General features: G+C 43.1%; 1 protein-coding gene across 6 annotated transcripts in view; it reads left to right on the top strand.

Moving 5' to 3' along the window:
- Window positions 1-16,966, top strand: part of NRG1 (neuregulin 1) — a 184,996-nt gene that overhangs the window by 17,978 nt on the left and 150,052 nt on the right. For all 6 annotated transcript variants that reach the window (XM_052778033.1, XM_052778031.1, XM_052778030.1 and 3 more), the window contains exon 2: window positions 14,059-14,236. In XM_052778033.1, the coding sequence (XP_052633993.1) occupies window positions 14,059-14,236 (178 nt within the window). The remainder of the gene's footprint in view (window positions 1-14,058; window positions 14,237-16,966) is intronic.

Genomic DNA, 16,966 nt, shown 5'->3' with positions numbered 1-16,966 from the left:
AAAGTGTCATAATAGTTAGCAACCAGTGAGAACCTTTCTCTTTTTTTTTCTTTTCAGGGAAAGAATGGGGTATAGAAAGGAAAAAGATTGTTAAAACCTGCTGTTTAGGTCAGTGCTTCCTCTGATTATTTAAATTTTGTTTAAGATTGGGGAAGCAAGCCATGGGGATTAAGAGCTGTCAAACCTCTCACTACTATCAAAACACTTCCATCTCATGAGCACTGAGAAATACTGAGAAACAAAAAACTTCACACTTTTTTGTATCTACTCAGAAAGATTGGGATGAAGATACTGTGAGAAAGAGGGCACCTGGCCCTGGAGATTTTTGCCTTTCTTGGCATAGAAACCTGGACTTCCATGATTAGACGCTGTGTTTTGTGTGTGCTCAGTCAACCCTGGACAGGTCTGTGAAGGCTGCAGATGGAGGTGCCATGAGCTGCCAGCAGAGATGATGACTTTGTTGTTGTTTTACTGAATTTTGACCCTCCTCTATGCACTCTCAACTCATGTCAGAGCTATTAATGACAATGGCTTTTGGGCCCTTTCACACCTCCCTGAACACATAGTGTGTGCTCACTTCCTGTCCCTCCATCACAAATAGCTTGATTGTTCTGGAGGCTCCAGGAAAACACTATTTTGATACCGTGTTTCCTTAATCCTTGGTCTGTTCATGTACTACTGGAAATTGATGAAGCTCATGAGATAAAACAGTCTGCAAGAAGAAGATCACACCTGGAAATAATGAATTCCAAAGTCCAAAGCATGTCTTAAATTCTTTCCAGAAGCAATGATTAGAAGGGAAAAATACAGTAGACATTCAGTATAATGATACTGTTGGGTTTTGTTATTACGTTTTTCAGCCATGTTGGGTTTTATGACATCTCTCAGTAGACAGACAGAAATTCAGAATGAGGTAATGCTGTGAAAACAGTATGCTTATCGTCTACAGAGCACTTTTCTGTCTTGTTTCCATTTCTCTCAGCAATAATGGTGTCCTGCTTGGTTGCTTCCTACATAAAATTCCCTTTGCAGCCAGAAGGGGGACTCAGGATATTAAATTTCAGCAGATGCCGTGAACTCATCCCTTCTGTTCTTTCTTCTGAACATCCCTTTCTGATACTGTTGCGATTCTTTCTTGTCTTCCTCCATCAATCTTTCATGGCTTTTATTTGCATAGCTTTCATTATTATGTACTTACCGATGTCGGACAAATTTTGCAGAAGGAGGTACTGAAATGCTAGGACACATGGCTGAAACCAGATTCCAGTCCATCAGGAAGAGGATTTGGTGTCTCTTTTCTTTGTCTATTTATCACAGGGGGGTTCAGTCCCTGTATTATTGGGTCTCCCCACAGTTATATCTTCTCCCCCGTGTGTAGGTAGAATCCCAGACTGTAATTAATAAGGGAATATTTTGGCTCTTGTGACATTGAAACACAGGGGAGTGTTGTGAGACCCAAGAGAGGATACTTGGTCTGCTGGATGGACTTCAGACCATCGCCCAGCTCATGATGAAAGAGAATAAATGGACATTTCTAATCAGAGATATGTATGTTGCTTCATGTGGTAGCAGCAGTGAACTAATCTATGAGAGAAAAGCCAGAGGTAAAAACAAAAAAAAAAGGTAGAAAAGCCAGATGGTGTGGATACATCATTTTAGGTAAATAGCAGACTTATCTTTTGCTCATCACCAGGACGTGAATCCTGCCTGCCAATGGGCTTGTTGTGAGACAGCCCTGTTCTCTGTACTCATGCCACCTTGCAGGACTAAGTCTTACAGGAAACCTGATACACCTGCCAGTTCTGCTGCTGGAGTTGCACAACAGTTTCCATTGTAAATCCCCATTTTCCCAAACCTTTTTAGGATCAAGCTTTTATCTTTGATTTATTCATGTAATATGAGTTTTTTTCTCATGTCTTCTAGAAAATCTGGACAAAAGCGATGACTGGCAACCCCCTAGAGTTCAGCTCAGTTGGGGAGAAAGTTATGCATTCTGCTTGTTCTGTGCTATTTTCAATGAAAATCCAGATTGGAACTTGACATGATACCATCTTTTTAGGATACTGTGGTTTTGTTTGGTTCATGAAAGACTGCTTTTTTTTTTGAAGACTACTAAAAGAAAGAAAAAAGTGACAACGTAAGAATTAGTCTGAACACTATGCAGAGGCTCTCTGAAGGGAGATTTGATTCTGGTTTGATGCTTCGATCTCATCTTATTGCTTGGGGAAATATCCCTCCTGTGTCTGTCAAGGAGCAGCAGCCTTCTCTAACAGATTTTGCAGTTATTTACTTCAGATAGCTTCAGAGAGGCACAGTGGCCACATGTGATGAGGCTGGAGCCTTTATTGTAATGCTGGCTCTGCAAGAAATAGATAAGCAATCTTCTGGGCTGCTGCAGCATGACACCAACACCAGCATGTGGGAACCTTCTTTCTTTTCCTCACCTGGGCTTTTTTCTGGGGAGTTGTCTCAGGGTGCTCCTGCATGAGATTTTGACTCTGTTGGCACAGCAGCGAGGGTGTAGATTGCTGCCTTCCTTGCAGCTCAGCTGTCTGAACCTGAACAGAGCTGGTTTGAGGTCTGTTCGATGGGACTCAGTGGTAAAAACAGCTTTGCTGCAGATTGGCTTGCAGTCATTCTAGCAAAGCTTTTCAGTAATTTCTCAGCAGCAGAAAAGCACATTTTATGCTGGATGCTATGTGTATACAGTCCAGGTGATTCATGGTTGAAGTCCGTGTCGGCGCTGGGAATTAAAAGCAAAGGAAGAGTTTCCTGTTGCAGAAATAACAACTGAAACTTTTACTAGTAAATATGTGAAACAGATAGATTACAGGAGATGATATACAAAAATCTCTAGCTCAGCAGTAGCAAAATGAAGCTGTTGTTCATGTGGCTATTATCCTTGAGAATGAAACAAAAAGGAGACCAGGAAAGGGATGGGACATTGGTCTGATTAGTCCTTTTGTGCAGAGGTTTATAATCACATTGACGCCTTTCTACCCTGAATGATGAATGCGTATTAACATATATGAGTGTTAACACACAAAGTCACTGTCGTTAAAGTCAGGTTTCTTAATTTAATTGAAGCAGAGAGAGCATTGCCTCTAGAAAGACCTGTTAGGACTAATTTAATCCAGAAGTTTATTGATTCAACTTAATTTGTTAAGGAATTGACTTTAATGTGGGTTTAATCATAAATCAGCTTTAAATCTGTTTAAGTGTGTTCACACTGAGGCTTTGCATTGGTTTAAATAAAATTGATTTATGCTTTACTTAGAAATCTGCAAATTTGGCTATAGATAAGGTCTGTACTTTATTTTTTCCTCTTAGAAAGACTATAGCACATTTCTCTGTCTTCTGGAGGGAAAGTCTAACTGTATCGAATCAATGACAAAGCATTTTATTTTCACAGGGCCTGAATTTTACCTTAGTACTATGCTGGGTCTTCAGTTCTTATTGTATAGCAAATAAAGCCCTGGATACTTGCACACTTGATATAATCAATTTTCAGGCTGTGATTTTATCCAAAACTGTGACACACAAAAACCATTTGTAAGTTTAAAAGAAGAGGTAGAGAAAGGGAGGTTTACTTGATTTACCATGTCTTTATTCTTTTTACTGGCAGCCTGTTCAGAATTTATGGAGTGCAGTTTATTCTCCAACTCCTTTTTAGCTAAACTTTACAATATAGTCTCTGTTCCGTTAATGGAGCGCCTAGATTGGGGCATAAGATTTGGTAAATTATGCACATTGCTTACTACACTTTATATATTTGAGTGGCTCTATAAGGGCTGCCTGTGGCTTCTACATAAAGAATATCACATTCCTACAGTAAAATCCATAATTCCTCCTTGACAGTAGATGCTGGTGGCCACAATAACAAGGGTTAGATACGTAGGATGTTAAATAGTTACTATTTAATGCATGTTACAGTCTTTTTCACATAGTCATAGATTTTAAGACCATTGAGGGGTTTTGACAGAAGGATATAAACACCTGGCAGGATGGGCTTGATCATTATGGACCAGGAGCTCCAGGCTGGACTTGATGGCCTGGAGAGCTATTTCACAGTTTTCTGTATTTGTGTGATGGTCCCACTCCTGTGTGGCCCACAACTTAGCATTCACACAGGTTTCCTGGTAGGCAATTCCACCACTTATGGTTGATCTGGAATATATTTTTAAAAAGCCTTGTAATTTTTCCTGCATAATTTTTGAACTTTTGTCTACAGTCGAGAAACCATTTCAGAATTGCATAAAGTGTTCCTATCCCTCCTCCAGTGACTGCTGGACCATGGCATGTTTCTGCACGCTTTACTGATCATGTGGTTATGGATTTCTGGAAGTTGACCTTTAAAAGGATGTCTAATCTTGTATAATAATTTAACCAGGGGAGATGCTTCTAATTAGATCTTTTTGCAAGCTGTTCCTGATTGCAGGTATTTAGCAATATTTATTTGTAAGAATTTTGTTTAATTTTTCATTTGTCTGAAGATAGCCTGTGCACATTTTTAAGCAGCTGTGACATAAACGTTTCCTTTTCACTGCAGTTGCCTGTTCTGTTTTGTCATAGCTGCAGAGTATAAATGCGGGGTTCAGTATATGTTGGAAGTAAATTATACTGAAGGGTATACATTGAGATCCTCTCTGCGTACTGCGCAAGCCCATAATGTTAAGTAAGTGCCCTGTTTAGATTTTTGCTGAGCTGGGTTTGAGCTGATGATTTGTGTGCTATGCCCAGGTGTATCCAGATTCTCAGCTCCTGAAATGAGTCAAGTGGCTTTTGGTCTCATTGGCTAAACTGTTTGCACACCTTCTGGTAAAAAAGGAAGATTTTGCTAACAGATGTTTCCAAGTAACGGCCACCTCAGTCAACTGAAGGGGCCAGGACTAGTTGTGCTCTGTCCCTGGGGAAAGGCATGTCTTTTTGCTGTGGGAGTGGCACCCTTGTGGCACTGTCAGACCACGTTGATTTTCCCTTAGCATGTAGGTATGAAAGCAGTCATCTTCTGAATTGACTTAGGAGTGGAGGCACAGCATGCTGCACCAGCAATGGCTCTGATGTTTTCTACCTGGTACAGATTTCAGCAGAGGCAGGGGGGCTGCTCTTTCAAGTGTTATGCAGCTGGGATGGCACTGGCACATGCTCTGCTCTGTCTGTGATCAGCACCAGAAGAAAATGACAAAGAAAAGCATTAGAGGCAACTCTGGTTAAGCCTGGGTGGGGACAGACCCCACTTTGGGGTTGCAGTGGAAGGGCTGCCCTTGCCTTCCACAGGTTTCCTCCATCTTTGAGCACACAGATGTTTTTGTAGGCCCATGTCCTTCCACAGCCTGTGCTAAACACCCACATAAATCCCCAAAAGACAGTATTGCTAGAAGAGCTGACCACAAAGGATTTAAAGGAGAGGAGGGGAAGGAAAGTGGTGAATGAGGAGCCAATACCCATAGTATTGTTTGACTTGTGTATTAGCAAATCAATGTCTTGAAAGTTTCAAACTTCTTCACACTGCTGTAAATACTTTATGCAGCCCTTAATGCAACAGCAACTTCTTCCTTTTCATGGTCCAGTCATTCTTGTTTTCTCCGAATTAATTTCTACGTTTTGATTTAGTTTCTGTTCATGTCAAACAAGCCATCAGACAGGTTTCAGTTCAGGTTTTCCACCTTCCCACCTCAAAATTTCAACATGGATGAGTGGTTCAGCATAGGGAGGAATGTTAGTGGACAAATGAACCCTCTAAACTGCCAATTGTGCCTGAGGATGCCCAGAAATTTTCTCATCTACTTTGTGAAAAGTGGTGGCCTCTGTGTGAACTTTGTGAGAGGGAGATTTTGGGGGACTTTTGGGGAGGCAGTTGTTTTTGTAAATCCCATTTGGGGTCTTTCTGTGTACTCACTAATTATTCTTTCCAGTGGTTTTATCCCCAAACTCAGATTACTCAGGTATCCTTGGTGGTGGTGGCAGTGACTCTAGCTCTGTGAACCTGTGTAGGATGAGGTGGTTAGCAGTCACCTGTTGAGGTACCCTGCATCCCACGGTCTGGGAATTGCCTTCTGACCACGATTTCCACTGAATTTCACCTGTAATGGCACTCCCTATTCCCTGTGTTGTATCATTTTTAATGTGTCCATGTGGGCAGCAGGTCCTTCTGGTTTTCTTGTTCAACATGGAGAATTTTTTTAATACTGAGCAAATTTATGTGAATCCAATGACTACAACTACAACATCTGATGTTATTTAAATTCTGCATCATGCACTAATGTGGCAGACTGTTGCTTCTATACATATACAACTGAGCTCTCACTGGGAATAGGGACAAATTGGCACGCTTAATTAGGAAGATCTCTGACCAGGCACCTAAAAGTGTGCTGGCAATGTTGCTGGATGTGTGTCGTTATTCCTTCTCTTAAGGCTTCCACAGCCTCAAAAGGATGAGGAAGATTTTGAGAAGTATGAAGGCCTGCCATGGATACGTCTACACTGGGCAATTTATTGGCTGATGCATGGTACGATTTTGTCTGTGAAGTGAAACTATTGCAGAATCAGAAGAAGCTACAAGCCCAGAAAACAGTTTAAGCCAGGATAGAAAATGGGCCTCTCTGATTAGGATCAAGGGAAAGCAATCACTCATGTCATTTGTACATAGGCATACCAGCTTTGTTGGAACAGTGTGAAGGGAAAGAGCATGATGGAGAAATGTTGAGAGGGTGGATAAGCAACTGGTGAGACCAGAGGAGGTGGAAACAAGAGTTATAAAATATAAGATAGTGCGTAGGATTTGAAAAGCTTACAGGATTTGACACACAGAAGTCTCTGTGTTTTCTGATGGTGGCAAATACAGGAGTGTGTCAGAGAATACGAAATGTGAGAGGGAGAGGAAGAGATGGCTGTGGCACTTTTCAGCCCTCCGATTGAAAGGCTAAAGCTCTAAGGAAGCTATAAAAAAAAAAAGTCAGTTCTACCAAAAAGAGAAAAAAAGGGAATTACCCAAGAACTGGATTTTCATCAGTAATCCAGAGGAATAACCTCTGAAATTATACCAAAGGAGAAGACCGTTGTGTTGCACATCTTTCCTTCCTTGCCTTTTTTTTTTCTCCATTTGTTTTTATTCTTCCCAACATGATCTTAGGGCACACCAACATGGCTAGACATGTACCACAGCTGAGACCCAAAGTTTAAGTTTTGCATGCCTCTCAGCCCGGTCATCTGGTGGACCTTCCAATTCTGGCTGTAAGGTGTAGTCTGAGACCCAGCCAAGTTAACAGTGCAGTCACAGCCTTTGCTTTTAGGTCGTCTTCTCAGCTGCAGTAGTCTCTGGTGACTTATTGCATGCCTTTTTTCAAGCAAAGATAGAGATTAGTGATGAAAGTACTTATGCTGGAGAGCAAAGAAGAGAAAGAGACATATGTATGATGCAGCAAGCCATGCTTCCTCCCCTCATCTGACTTCAAGGCACGCAACTTGAGACAAACTTTTTTAATGTGCAGCCCTGAAATTCAGCTCTTAAATCAAAAGTGGCTTCATGTAAAAAAAATCACTGAGTACTTGCAAGTCCCCTTGAAGTCCATGGGATTTATGCCTGCATAGCATTTCTGTGCATTGGATTGCTTTAATTTTAGTGCTGAAATAAAGATTCTGGAGTCTACCTTTATGCACTTAGGTATGTAAAATATGGACCTGCAGATTTTTATATTGACTTTATGAGCAGTTGTACCTGAATCACTTATTGGATATCAAGTATATTTATTTTACACTGTCCCCACATTTTCAGTCTGTATGATCAGGTTTTTGTATTGACAGTGTCTAACAGGATCATCAAAGTTTATCAGGGATGCAGCCAGTTGGAGTCAGCTGAAGCATTGTGAACCAGAAGAGCGAGTATTTAATACAATCAGGCAGTGTGTTCCTCAGACACGATCATCAGTAAATAAATTAAGTGTTGACCTTTAAATTGTAATCTTTAAGTGAGACGCTTGCTCACACCCAGCTTCTCTTGTGAAACCTACATTTTGCTATCTTTGAACACCGTTCCCTGTCTCTGAGGAGGTCTAAGCTCAGAAACTGATATCTTGAGTGACTGCAGGAGGCTGGACAGCTTGGCATTATCTTATTACACTGAATAAATGGGCACTCTCAGGTTTTCCCTAATGGACATGATACTTCTAGACATGCCAGTTTGTCACTAACATCCTTTTTCTGGCTCCACTGGAGATGCTTTTTACTTTTAGAGTGGAGGAGGGAATAGTGAGACCTTCTCCATTTGTACAGTTCTTCTTCCATATGTCCATTTTCAGTGTCCTGTTGAAAATCCTGCCTTGCCAAGGTTAGGGGGGAGTAGTGAGACCTTCACCATTTGCACAGTTGTTCTTCCATATGTCCATTTTCAGCGTTCTGTTGGAAATCTTGCCTTGCCAAGGTTATGTTATGAGTTGGCCCATGATACTCTCATTGGAAGGGTTTACTGGGTTTCTGACAGGGAGAACGACAAGAGGATTAATGCAAGCTCAGAGAGCAGCTTCATGGCTAGGGTTAAATATCCATGAACACTGGCATGACATACCATGTACCTGAAAGCATCTCACCCTGAATAAACAAATACTTTAGGTGGAGATCTATGAGTTTGCTGGGTGCACCATTACTTTGAAAGGACCAAGTGAGACTTCAGCGCATCATACCTAAGCCTATCAGGCTCACTGAGTTTAGACTCAAACTCTCCACAGCGCGAGACAAGCAGTTCCTGGTCAGGGTAATCAGAGTTGCAGTTGGCTTTGTGATTACTTTTGGAAGTATTTACTCTGATTTATAGTGGCATTTGCTGGTTCCTCACTGGTCCAGTGTTCAAAGAACATGGCTGTAGTGCAATATCTCTCCCTAGTGCTCTGTCTCTTGGCTCCTGAACATGTTGCTAGCCATTCCTGTGGCATTCCCCTTTCTTTTGGCCTTTAAAACATCTACAATTTCTGCAAAAATTTCTTTTTAACATCACTAGGAAGAATAAGATTACGTGGGTCTTGGTTTTACATGTAGTGCTCAAGACAAATGTCAGGTTTGCATTTTTCCTTTTGGTCTTCTACACAGCCATAAGTATTCAAATCATACCAAGACCAAGAAGTTGAAATGTATCTGGCAGTATTTTGAAAAGAGTTCAGAACTGAGAAATTCCCGTTTAAGTAGCTAAATGATTTGTTTGGTATTCCAATCTCTCAGCTCATGTTCAGTTACTCTGGTATTTTGGAGAGCTGGTTATGTGGGATTATCTCCTATCATTACACACAGGGTTTTATCGTGTAGGTAATCTGCACACAGATGCAGCATGCTGGAAGGAAATAGCCAGATTTTTAAAAGTGTAGAGAATCCAAATGTTGCCTAAGAGAATAACAGGAGGATTAGAACCAATAGAAAACAACAGAACTTTTGGGTTTGGTTTTTTTTTTTTTAGTTGCTTAGAGCAGGAGCAGTATACATTTTAAAATGTAGCTTACATGGTTTGTACCAAAGCCTTTAGAAAATCTGGCCTGCTGATGATAAACCTGAGCTTGATTACAATCTCATATGCAAGGGGAGAAGGCTTTTGGAAATAATGTAATTTGTCTTGCATTACTGACCTGCCTTGAGCATTACGCTACAAAAAAGCAAGTCTGAGGCCAAGGCAATGGGTGTTATTCTTGTGGCTTTTATTACCACTCACCAAGCTGTTGGTCACAATTTTGCACAGCAAACGGTGCACATGTGCCTACTGGCAAGCATGCCTAATACATTCCTGTGCTTAGACTCTTAAAAGGCTTTGTGCCTTCCTAGGAAAAGAAAAGAAAGGGGAAAAAAAACCAACCACTCATGGAATTTCAGCTGAAAGCGTGTAGTTGTGTGATAATATTTTGCAGGTTTCCTGTTTAATTTGTTCAATGTGTTGAGCTTCCATGCAGATTAACTATACAATCAAACACCGAGGGTGAGGAGATTGCTGTGCTTTGCCAAACTCACCAAAGTCCAGAGAGAAGAAGTTATCTCCAGTCATACATTATCAGTGAGTCTTTTGCAGAGAGAATATGGAAGTGCGTGTTCCTTATCTGCAATGATATTATGCAGGCCAGCAGACATACATTTCTGAAAAAATTGCTAACAAAATGACAGATATTCAAGCCATTTCAATAAGCAGAGATCTAACACCTTGCATGCTTTTCCCTGTTAAACCCTTCCAACACTGCGGGACGTTTGCTGACACAAGAGCCCCCGCCGCTTTATGAGGGCTCGTCACAGCGTGACAGCCCTCTCTTGCTGTTATTGCCCCTGTTGCTTTCTTAGAAAGTCTGTCAAACCAGGGGAGGTCCATGGGTCACAGAGAGAGGTCCTGACCGGGGAGTGTGAAATGCCTGGGGTTAAACATGGGTGCCTTTCTGTGTGTCTAATTGACTCTTAAAATGTGAGGCCCTCCCAGGTTTCAGCACAAGGAATACAGATAAAGTGGATCGTGCCGCACCTTTCATTCAAGTGGTGTCACTTTCGGGGTGGTTCCACGCTTAGTTTCTGCTGTTTCTCTTTGGGATTTGTTTGTTTTCTTTGCTACCTGGCCCTTGTCATTCGGTGACGGATGGCACGTGTGAGGACACGGCTGCCACTGTACCAGAGCTGCTCATGACAGCACCACCGAAAACGGGACCCATAGGAAATGCTGCAAGGCTCCCTTCCATCTTTCACAACACCTTTGGACCGAGTCATCCTCTCCGAGTCATCCTCTCCTGGATGGCACCTCAACCTCCATCCCTGCGTAGGAGATGCAGAAAGTGTTTTTCTTGCCCTTTCTCCCTCGTTCCCACCCGCAGCAGCGAGCCTCACCCAGATCGGTGGGCAGTGGCATCGCTGGTGTCAGGAGCGGTGCTGTGTGATGGGCACAGCAAGGAGCGGTGGAAAGGAGCCAAGCTGGCAGGAGATGCCATGGGGCCAAAGGGGGAAGGGGTAGAGAGGCAAGGGGAGGGAGGTGTCAGGGGAGCAATGTCAAGTTATCATTATACGCATTTTTGCCTCCTTTAAAAGCATTTTTACCCCTCAGACAAGGTCCTGTCTTAGCAGCACTGGAGAAATTGGCACAGACTGATGAAAGTCAACTACCTCCTGCAACAGTGGAAGCTGTAGCTGATCTCGATCCAAGCACACAATGCTGTAGTTCTATCAGCACAAGCTTTCTCATATGCCTGGCAGGTCTGATTAACTTTTGCAAAACTGCAGCTGAAAGGAAATAAACATAGTGTAATGAAAAGGGGGGGGGAGAAGAAACAATCTCTTTTCTGTCATGTCTGTGAACAGCTTTTACTGCTTTCCCTGGAGAGCCTGCATGCTTGGACAGCAAGTTACTGTGAATTAGTGAGGGTCACTGCCATTGATTAAATCCTCTTTTATGTTTCCTGGTAACTCCTGAATTATGGCAAGAGCTGAGCATATTAATTTAACACTTTTTTTTTTCATTGACAGTTCTGACGGAGGAAAAAATCTGCAAGTCATTTTGAGCAGATAATATTGAATTAAAATAAAATTCAGGAACAAAATGGCATCTCCCTTTTATTTCCAGTTTCACACTGCTATGTTGACAGGAAAATCAATAACCAGTTGAAGTCTTAAGCACAAAAATTTTGATCCTTGCAAGTGTGGTTATTCTCCTAATTTATGCAAGATATGGACTAGGACCATAATAAGTGAAATATGGTAAAATAAGGAATACTGCCTTTTATTTCACACCTCTGCAGCTCCTTTTCATATATAGAGGCAAAAGACTATAACCTTAACTCTTTAATGACAGAATGAAAGTGTATGCACAAACCTCAGTAGTAAGGCTGTTAATGCTAATTATTTTGCTGGAAAATTTAAAGATTGGTATTTTTCAAGATTTCTTTCTCTCTTTTGGGTGACTGCCTGAATATTTACATGTGTGCTTATGTAAATGTATATGTATATACAAATACACACACACTCATAGAATTGTATTTATTTAAACATACTGATTTCAGAATGGTGTGTGGGCATTTGTTTTTCAGAAAGCAAAAATTGTTTTGGTAGCATTTTGGGAACACCCTGGAATTTCCAAAACTATTCTGAGGGGAGTGGAAAATGGGAACCAACATATGAGAAGGCACTTTGGGGGAGATTTCTTTCTGGTCATGAAATCCTGGGCCTTACCTGATCCATCACAGTGCCATGCTGACACATGTGTCTACCCTGTGTGTAAAACCTCCATGGATGCCCTCCCCAGAGAAGGTCTCCCTCTCAGACGTTTTGCTGATATCTCACCTAATACTTCCTGCCAGGGACTTGTTTTCCACACCAGCAGAGATGCATGAAAAAAGTTGTCACCTTCCTTTTAATCAGAAGTCTTTTAATTATTAAAGGCTGCTCTGTCCCTATCCTGTCTTCTGCTGGTGGCCCAGCAGGTGCCACCTCATTTGCTCGCTCACTGCAGACTGCATTTTCCCAACCACCGTTGTTTATGCTGCTCTGCTCAAGTCCCATTTTCCACAGAAATCAGGCTTTCCCTGGGCTTTCCTGGGATCAGGAAGGTTGCCTCACATGGGGGACAGGCCACGCTGCTGTCTGCCACAGGCAACTGCTTATCGGGCATGTGTGAATCCAGTTCTTTATACATGCCTCTCATAATTATCGACATGATGGTGCTGCTTGGTTTTTGTCTGACTGGAATAATAATTAAGGGCAATTGATGTCAGTAAGTCTCCACAAACACACAAGCAACAGATATCAAAACGTAATCAAGCATGTTCCAGTTTGTCAAAACATTTTGTTGTACTGGACTGTATTGGAGACCTGTTGGTGTCCTGATGAAATCTCCTAATCTGCACATTACAGGGAATCATTTGGCCATGCTGGCCATTTGTTTCCTTGGACACTATTACATCTGTTCAAGGAACAAACCACACTGCAGCTAGAGAATACTGGTTCCCCAGAGGTACAGACCAATAACGGGGCGCAGCTGAGCTGGGAAGGACTCACAAGCTATCACCAGCTGCAGCTCCCTGTATTAGCCCTCCCCGGCTGTGTGGTAAAGGTGTTATCTTAAGCCCCAGGGGAAGTAAGGTTAAACTAGGTGTTTAACCTCAATACTGGAGTATGGTAGAGGCTGGTTTACAGCTAGCCCATAGGGTCAAATGAAGGGTAGTGTCTCACAAAAGGACTGCATCTTCTTGTGAAGCCTGTGCTCAAAGATCATTACTGGTTGTGCAATATTAGAGGTCTTTAACTTAGAAAGCCCTAAATGGTTTGAGATTTACCCACAAAAGAAACACTATTGCTACAACACAGTAGAAATTGAGATGCATCAGCTGGAGCCCTTCAGTGTGTTGGAGCCATTGGCTGAGCCTCTTCAATGCAGTGTCCCCTTCTGGGTCCAAAATATCCTTAATTGGTATTGATTCTCTTGATGGGCTTCCAAGCCCGTTGTCTCTTGCCTCAGGGAAAGGATATGGCCAAGCTGAGGTTTGAGGTAGGTGTATAATGTGGGTTATAATGTTTGGCTGGAGCAAAAGCCTTTCCCTCAGATTAGGGAAGCTGTCAAGCTTATATTTATGCTTTTAGCTCCCTGTCACATCAGCTGCACCTACAGCCTTTGGATAGCCCCTGACTCATAGCAGTTGAAAAAAGTAAAGCAGCAAGACACCCTCCCTTTCCCTTTCTGTATTACCTACCAAGGCTGCCTGCCGCAGTGTGCTGTCTTGTGTCTAGGTGCACACAATCAATTAAGTGTTGTTAGTGCTTCATACCATATTCAGAAGCAGCACTTTAGTTCTTGCTAAGGCTGCATATGGCTTGCAGGTTGTAAGACCCACGTAAGAGGACTCCAAAGAGTCAAACTAGGCTGTCATTAAATGTGCCCTTATGCTTTAAGGATGATACACGTAACACACAAATGATCCTTATTTTTCAGGTTTTGTTGTAGAAGCATTGCTACTCTGGGTGGGGTTTTGCTCTCTGTGGCTTGCCTAGCTCAACTTGACTTGGTACTGTTTTCCCTTCTGAGGACGGCCTAATCACCAGCACGTTCTTTTATTTCTTTAGCTGTGCCTCCCAAATTGAAGGAGATGAAAAACCAAGAGGCTGCTGTGGGTCAGAAGCTAGTGCTAAGGTGTGAAACCACTTCAGAATACCCTGCACTCAGATTCAAATGGTTAAAGAATGGAAAGGAAATAACCAAAAAAAACAGACCGGAAAATATCAAGATCCCCAAAAAACAAAAGTAAGTACAGACACATATCTCGCAAGTGGGGCTGGGAGGGATGAGGAGGGCTGTTCACCAGAACACAAGCATTGAGGTTGTTAATTGCAGTATCACAAAGCTAAAAGCTGTGAGTTACAGCGGAAGAAATTTAAGGAAACAGATACTGACGTTATTTTTCTTGAACGTATGGATGAAGTGGTAGTATGGTATAAATATTTCATAAACAGTTTTCCCTTTTCAATTTCTATTTATTTTCTGATAGCCAAAGGCTATCATTTTAACCAGTAAACCTTGGAGACAGGCCATTTTTAAACAACTGACAAGAACTGAGGTGCCTTATGTTTATTGTCTAAAATCCAAGAACATTTAAAATCATCAAAGCAAAGTACATTTGGAAATATTTTTGAGATTTGCTTTGCAAGCAGTCTAGTCCTTAAGAAGGGCTGAATGCTGTCTGCATTAGCTTCGAATGCCTTATGCATGCTTGCAGTAGTCCTTTACTAGAGGCATTCCCACAATGCAGAACAAGACATGGCTCTAGCAATTGTCAGATGAGTAGCAAAGCCTGCAAATCTCATCCTCCTGGCTGGGTGGAAGTGTCCCCTACATGTGACTGATAACCAGTGCCAAAAGATGGTCTGGTGCGTTGCTTCTGCAGGGAAGGAAAAGAAGGTACACAATGCATTTTCTGCATCAAGACAGGAGAAGGCTTTTGCTGTTTGGTCTCTACCTTGTTGTTTAAGTTAAAAAGTTTCAATTGTGGATGCTCATCCATCAAAGAAGCAATGGAAATCTGTTTGAACACAGCCCTTCAACTGTCACTTCTGTTCTCAGTAGGCAGGGCTGCTATCTGCTGCATTGTGCCATGCCAGCCCTTTGTACAAGACACGGAGGATTTGGGGTGTCTGCAAGAGTACCTGCAAGAGATCTTTCCTTCCAGGGTGTCAAGTGCCCCCATACTTTTTGTCAGGTCTCAACTCATTAGGCAAAACAGGAGCCAAAATCAAACAGGTGCTTGACTTGCCAGAGCTATTCAGGTTGAAAACCAGATGCCCTGCCCTCCCTTGCAGTTTCTTGTACCCCAGCCTGGGGCACAAAGTGAAACAAGGAGGGGGGCAGAGCAGCATTACTGCAGCCCTCATGCCACGGTCGCACAGACGGCAAGAAGGAACCTCTGATGTCTCCTTCCAGCATTTGTGAAATGGAGCTGTTCCAGGTGGCAGATAGCCTGGCAAATTGTCTGGACCCATTTGCAGGGCCATATGTCTCCATCAGAGTTGTATTTTCAGTCTATTCTGTAAAGAAAATGTTCAGGTCAGAGCCTGGCCCTCAGCTTCCCCAGCAGCACAGTGCTGCCTGTGACCGGCAAACAGTATTTTCTCCTCATACATTTTGGCTGATGCTGATTGACAAAACTCACTGGAGCCAGGATTTCACCTTCTGGGGCTGGGCTGTATCAGTTCAGCATTGAATCAGTAACTGCCTTCTGCCAGCTCCCTTCTTTCTGGTTTTTTTTTTTCCCCACAAAACTTTGAGGAGCTGGCAGAAGGGAAACTAGCTAATAGCTATTGATTACAGCATGCATGTGGAACATGTGAAACTATTTTTCAGGTTGATGTGCCAAAACACATTTTAAATCCCCCAAAAGATACATAATGAAAAAAATTAAAATTGGGCCTTTTTCTGAAAAACAGAAATCTGAAGTCCTATTCCCCCACTGTCAGTGGGCAGAATGCAGGCTTTGACACGGATTTCACACTTCTGTGTGCTACCCCAGCCATGAGGGTGTCACTCATCATTGAAATTTCTCTCTTCTATATTCTGTTTTAAACCAGAAATGTCAGTGTGGAACAGAGAAGCCCTTCCAGTTAGAGATGTGAAAGTCACTGAATGTAGATGTATTGGCTTTGTGTGGCAAGGTTTTGGAAGCAGGGGGGGTTACAGGGGTGGCTTCTGTAAGAAGCTGCTGGAAGCTTCCCCTGTGTCTGACAGAGCCAATACCAGCCAGCTCTAAGACGGACCCACCACCAGCCAAGGCCGAGCCAATCAGTGATAGTGGTAACGCCTCTGTGATAACATTTTTAAGAAGGAAAAAAAGTTGGGACGGAGGTATTCGGCAGCCGGAGAGAGGAGTGAGAACATGTAAGAGAAACAACCCTGCGGACACCAAGGTCAGTGAAGAAGGAGGGGGAGGAGATGCTCCAGGCGCTGGAGCAGAGATTCCCCTGCAGCCCGTGGGGAAGACCATGGTGAGGCAGGCTGTCCCCCTGCAGCCCATGGAGGTCCACGGTGGAGCAGATATCCACCTGCAGCCCGTGGAGGACCCCACGCCGGAGCAGGTGGGTTCCCGAAGGAGGCTGTGACCCCGTGGGAACCTCGTGCTGGAGCAGGCTCCTGGCAGGACCTGTGGATCTGTGGAGAGAGGAGCCCACGGAGCAGGTTTTCTGGCAGGACTTGTGACCTCGTGGGGGACCCACGCTGGAGCAGTCTGTGCCTGAAGGACTGCACACCGTGGAAAGGACCCATGCTGGAGCAGTTCGTGAAGAACTGCAGCCCGTGGGAAGGACCCACGTTGGAGAAGTTCGTGGAGGACTGTCTCCCGTGGGTGGGACCCCACGCTGGAGCAGGGGAAGAGTGTGATGAGTCCTCCCCCTGAGGAGGATGAAGCGGCAGAAAATAACGTGTGATGAACTGACCGTAAACCCCATCCCCGTCCCCCTGTGCCGCTGGGGGGTTGGTAGAGAATCC

Source organism: Harpia harpyja, chromosome Z (genome assembly GCF_026419915.1).
Source record: "Harpia harpyja isolate bHarHar1 chromosome Z, bHarHar1 primary haplotype, whole genome shotgun sequence".
Lineage (NCBI taxonomy): Eukaryota > Metazoa > Chordata > Aves > Accipitriformes > Accipitridae > Harpia > Harpia harpyja.
Note: the sequence above shows the minus strand (reverse complement) of the source record. Positions and strands in the feature narration are given on the sequence as shown.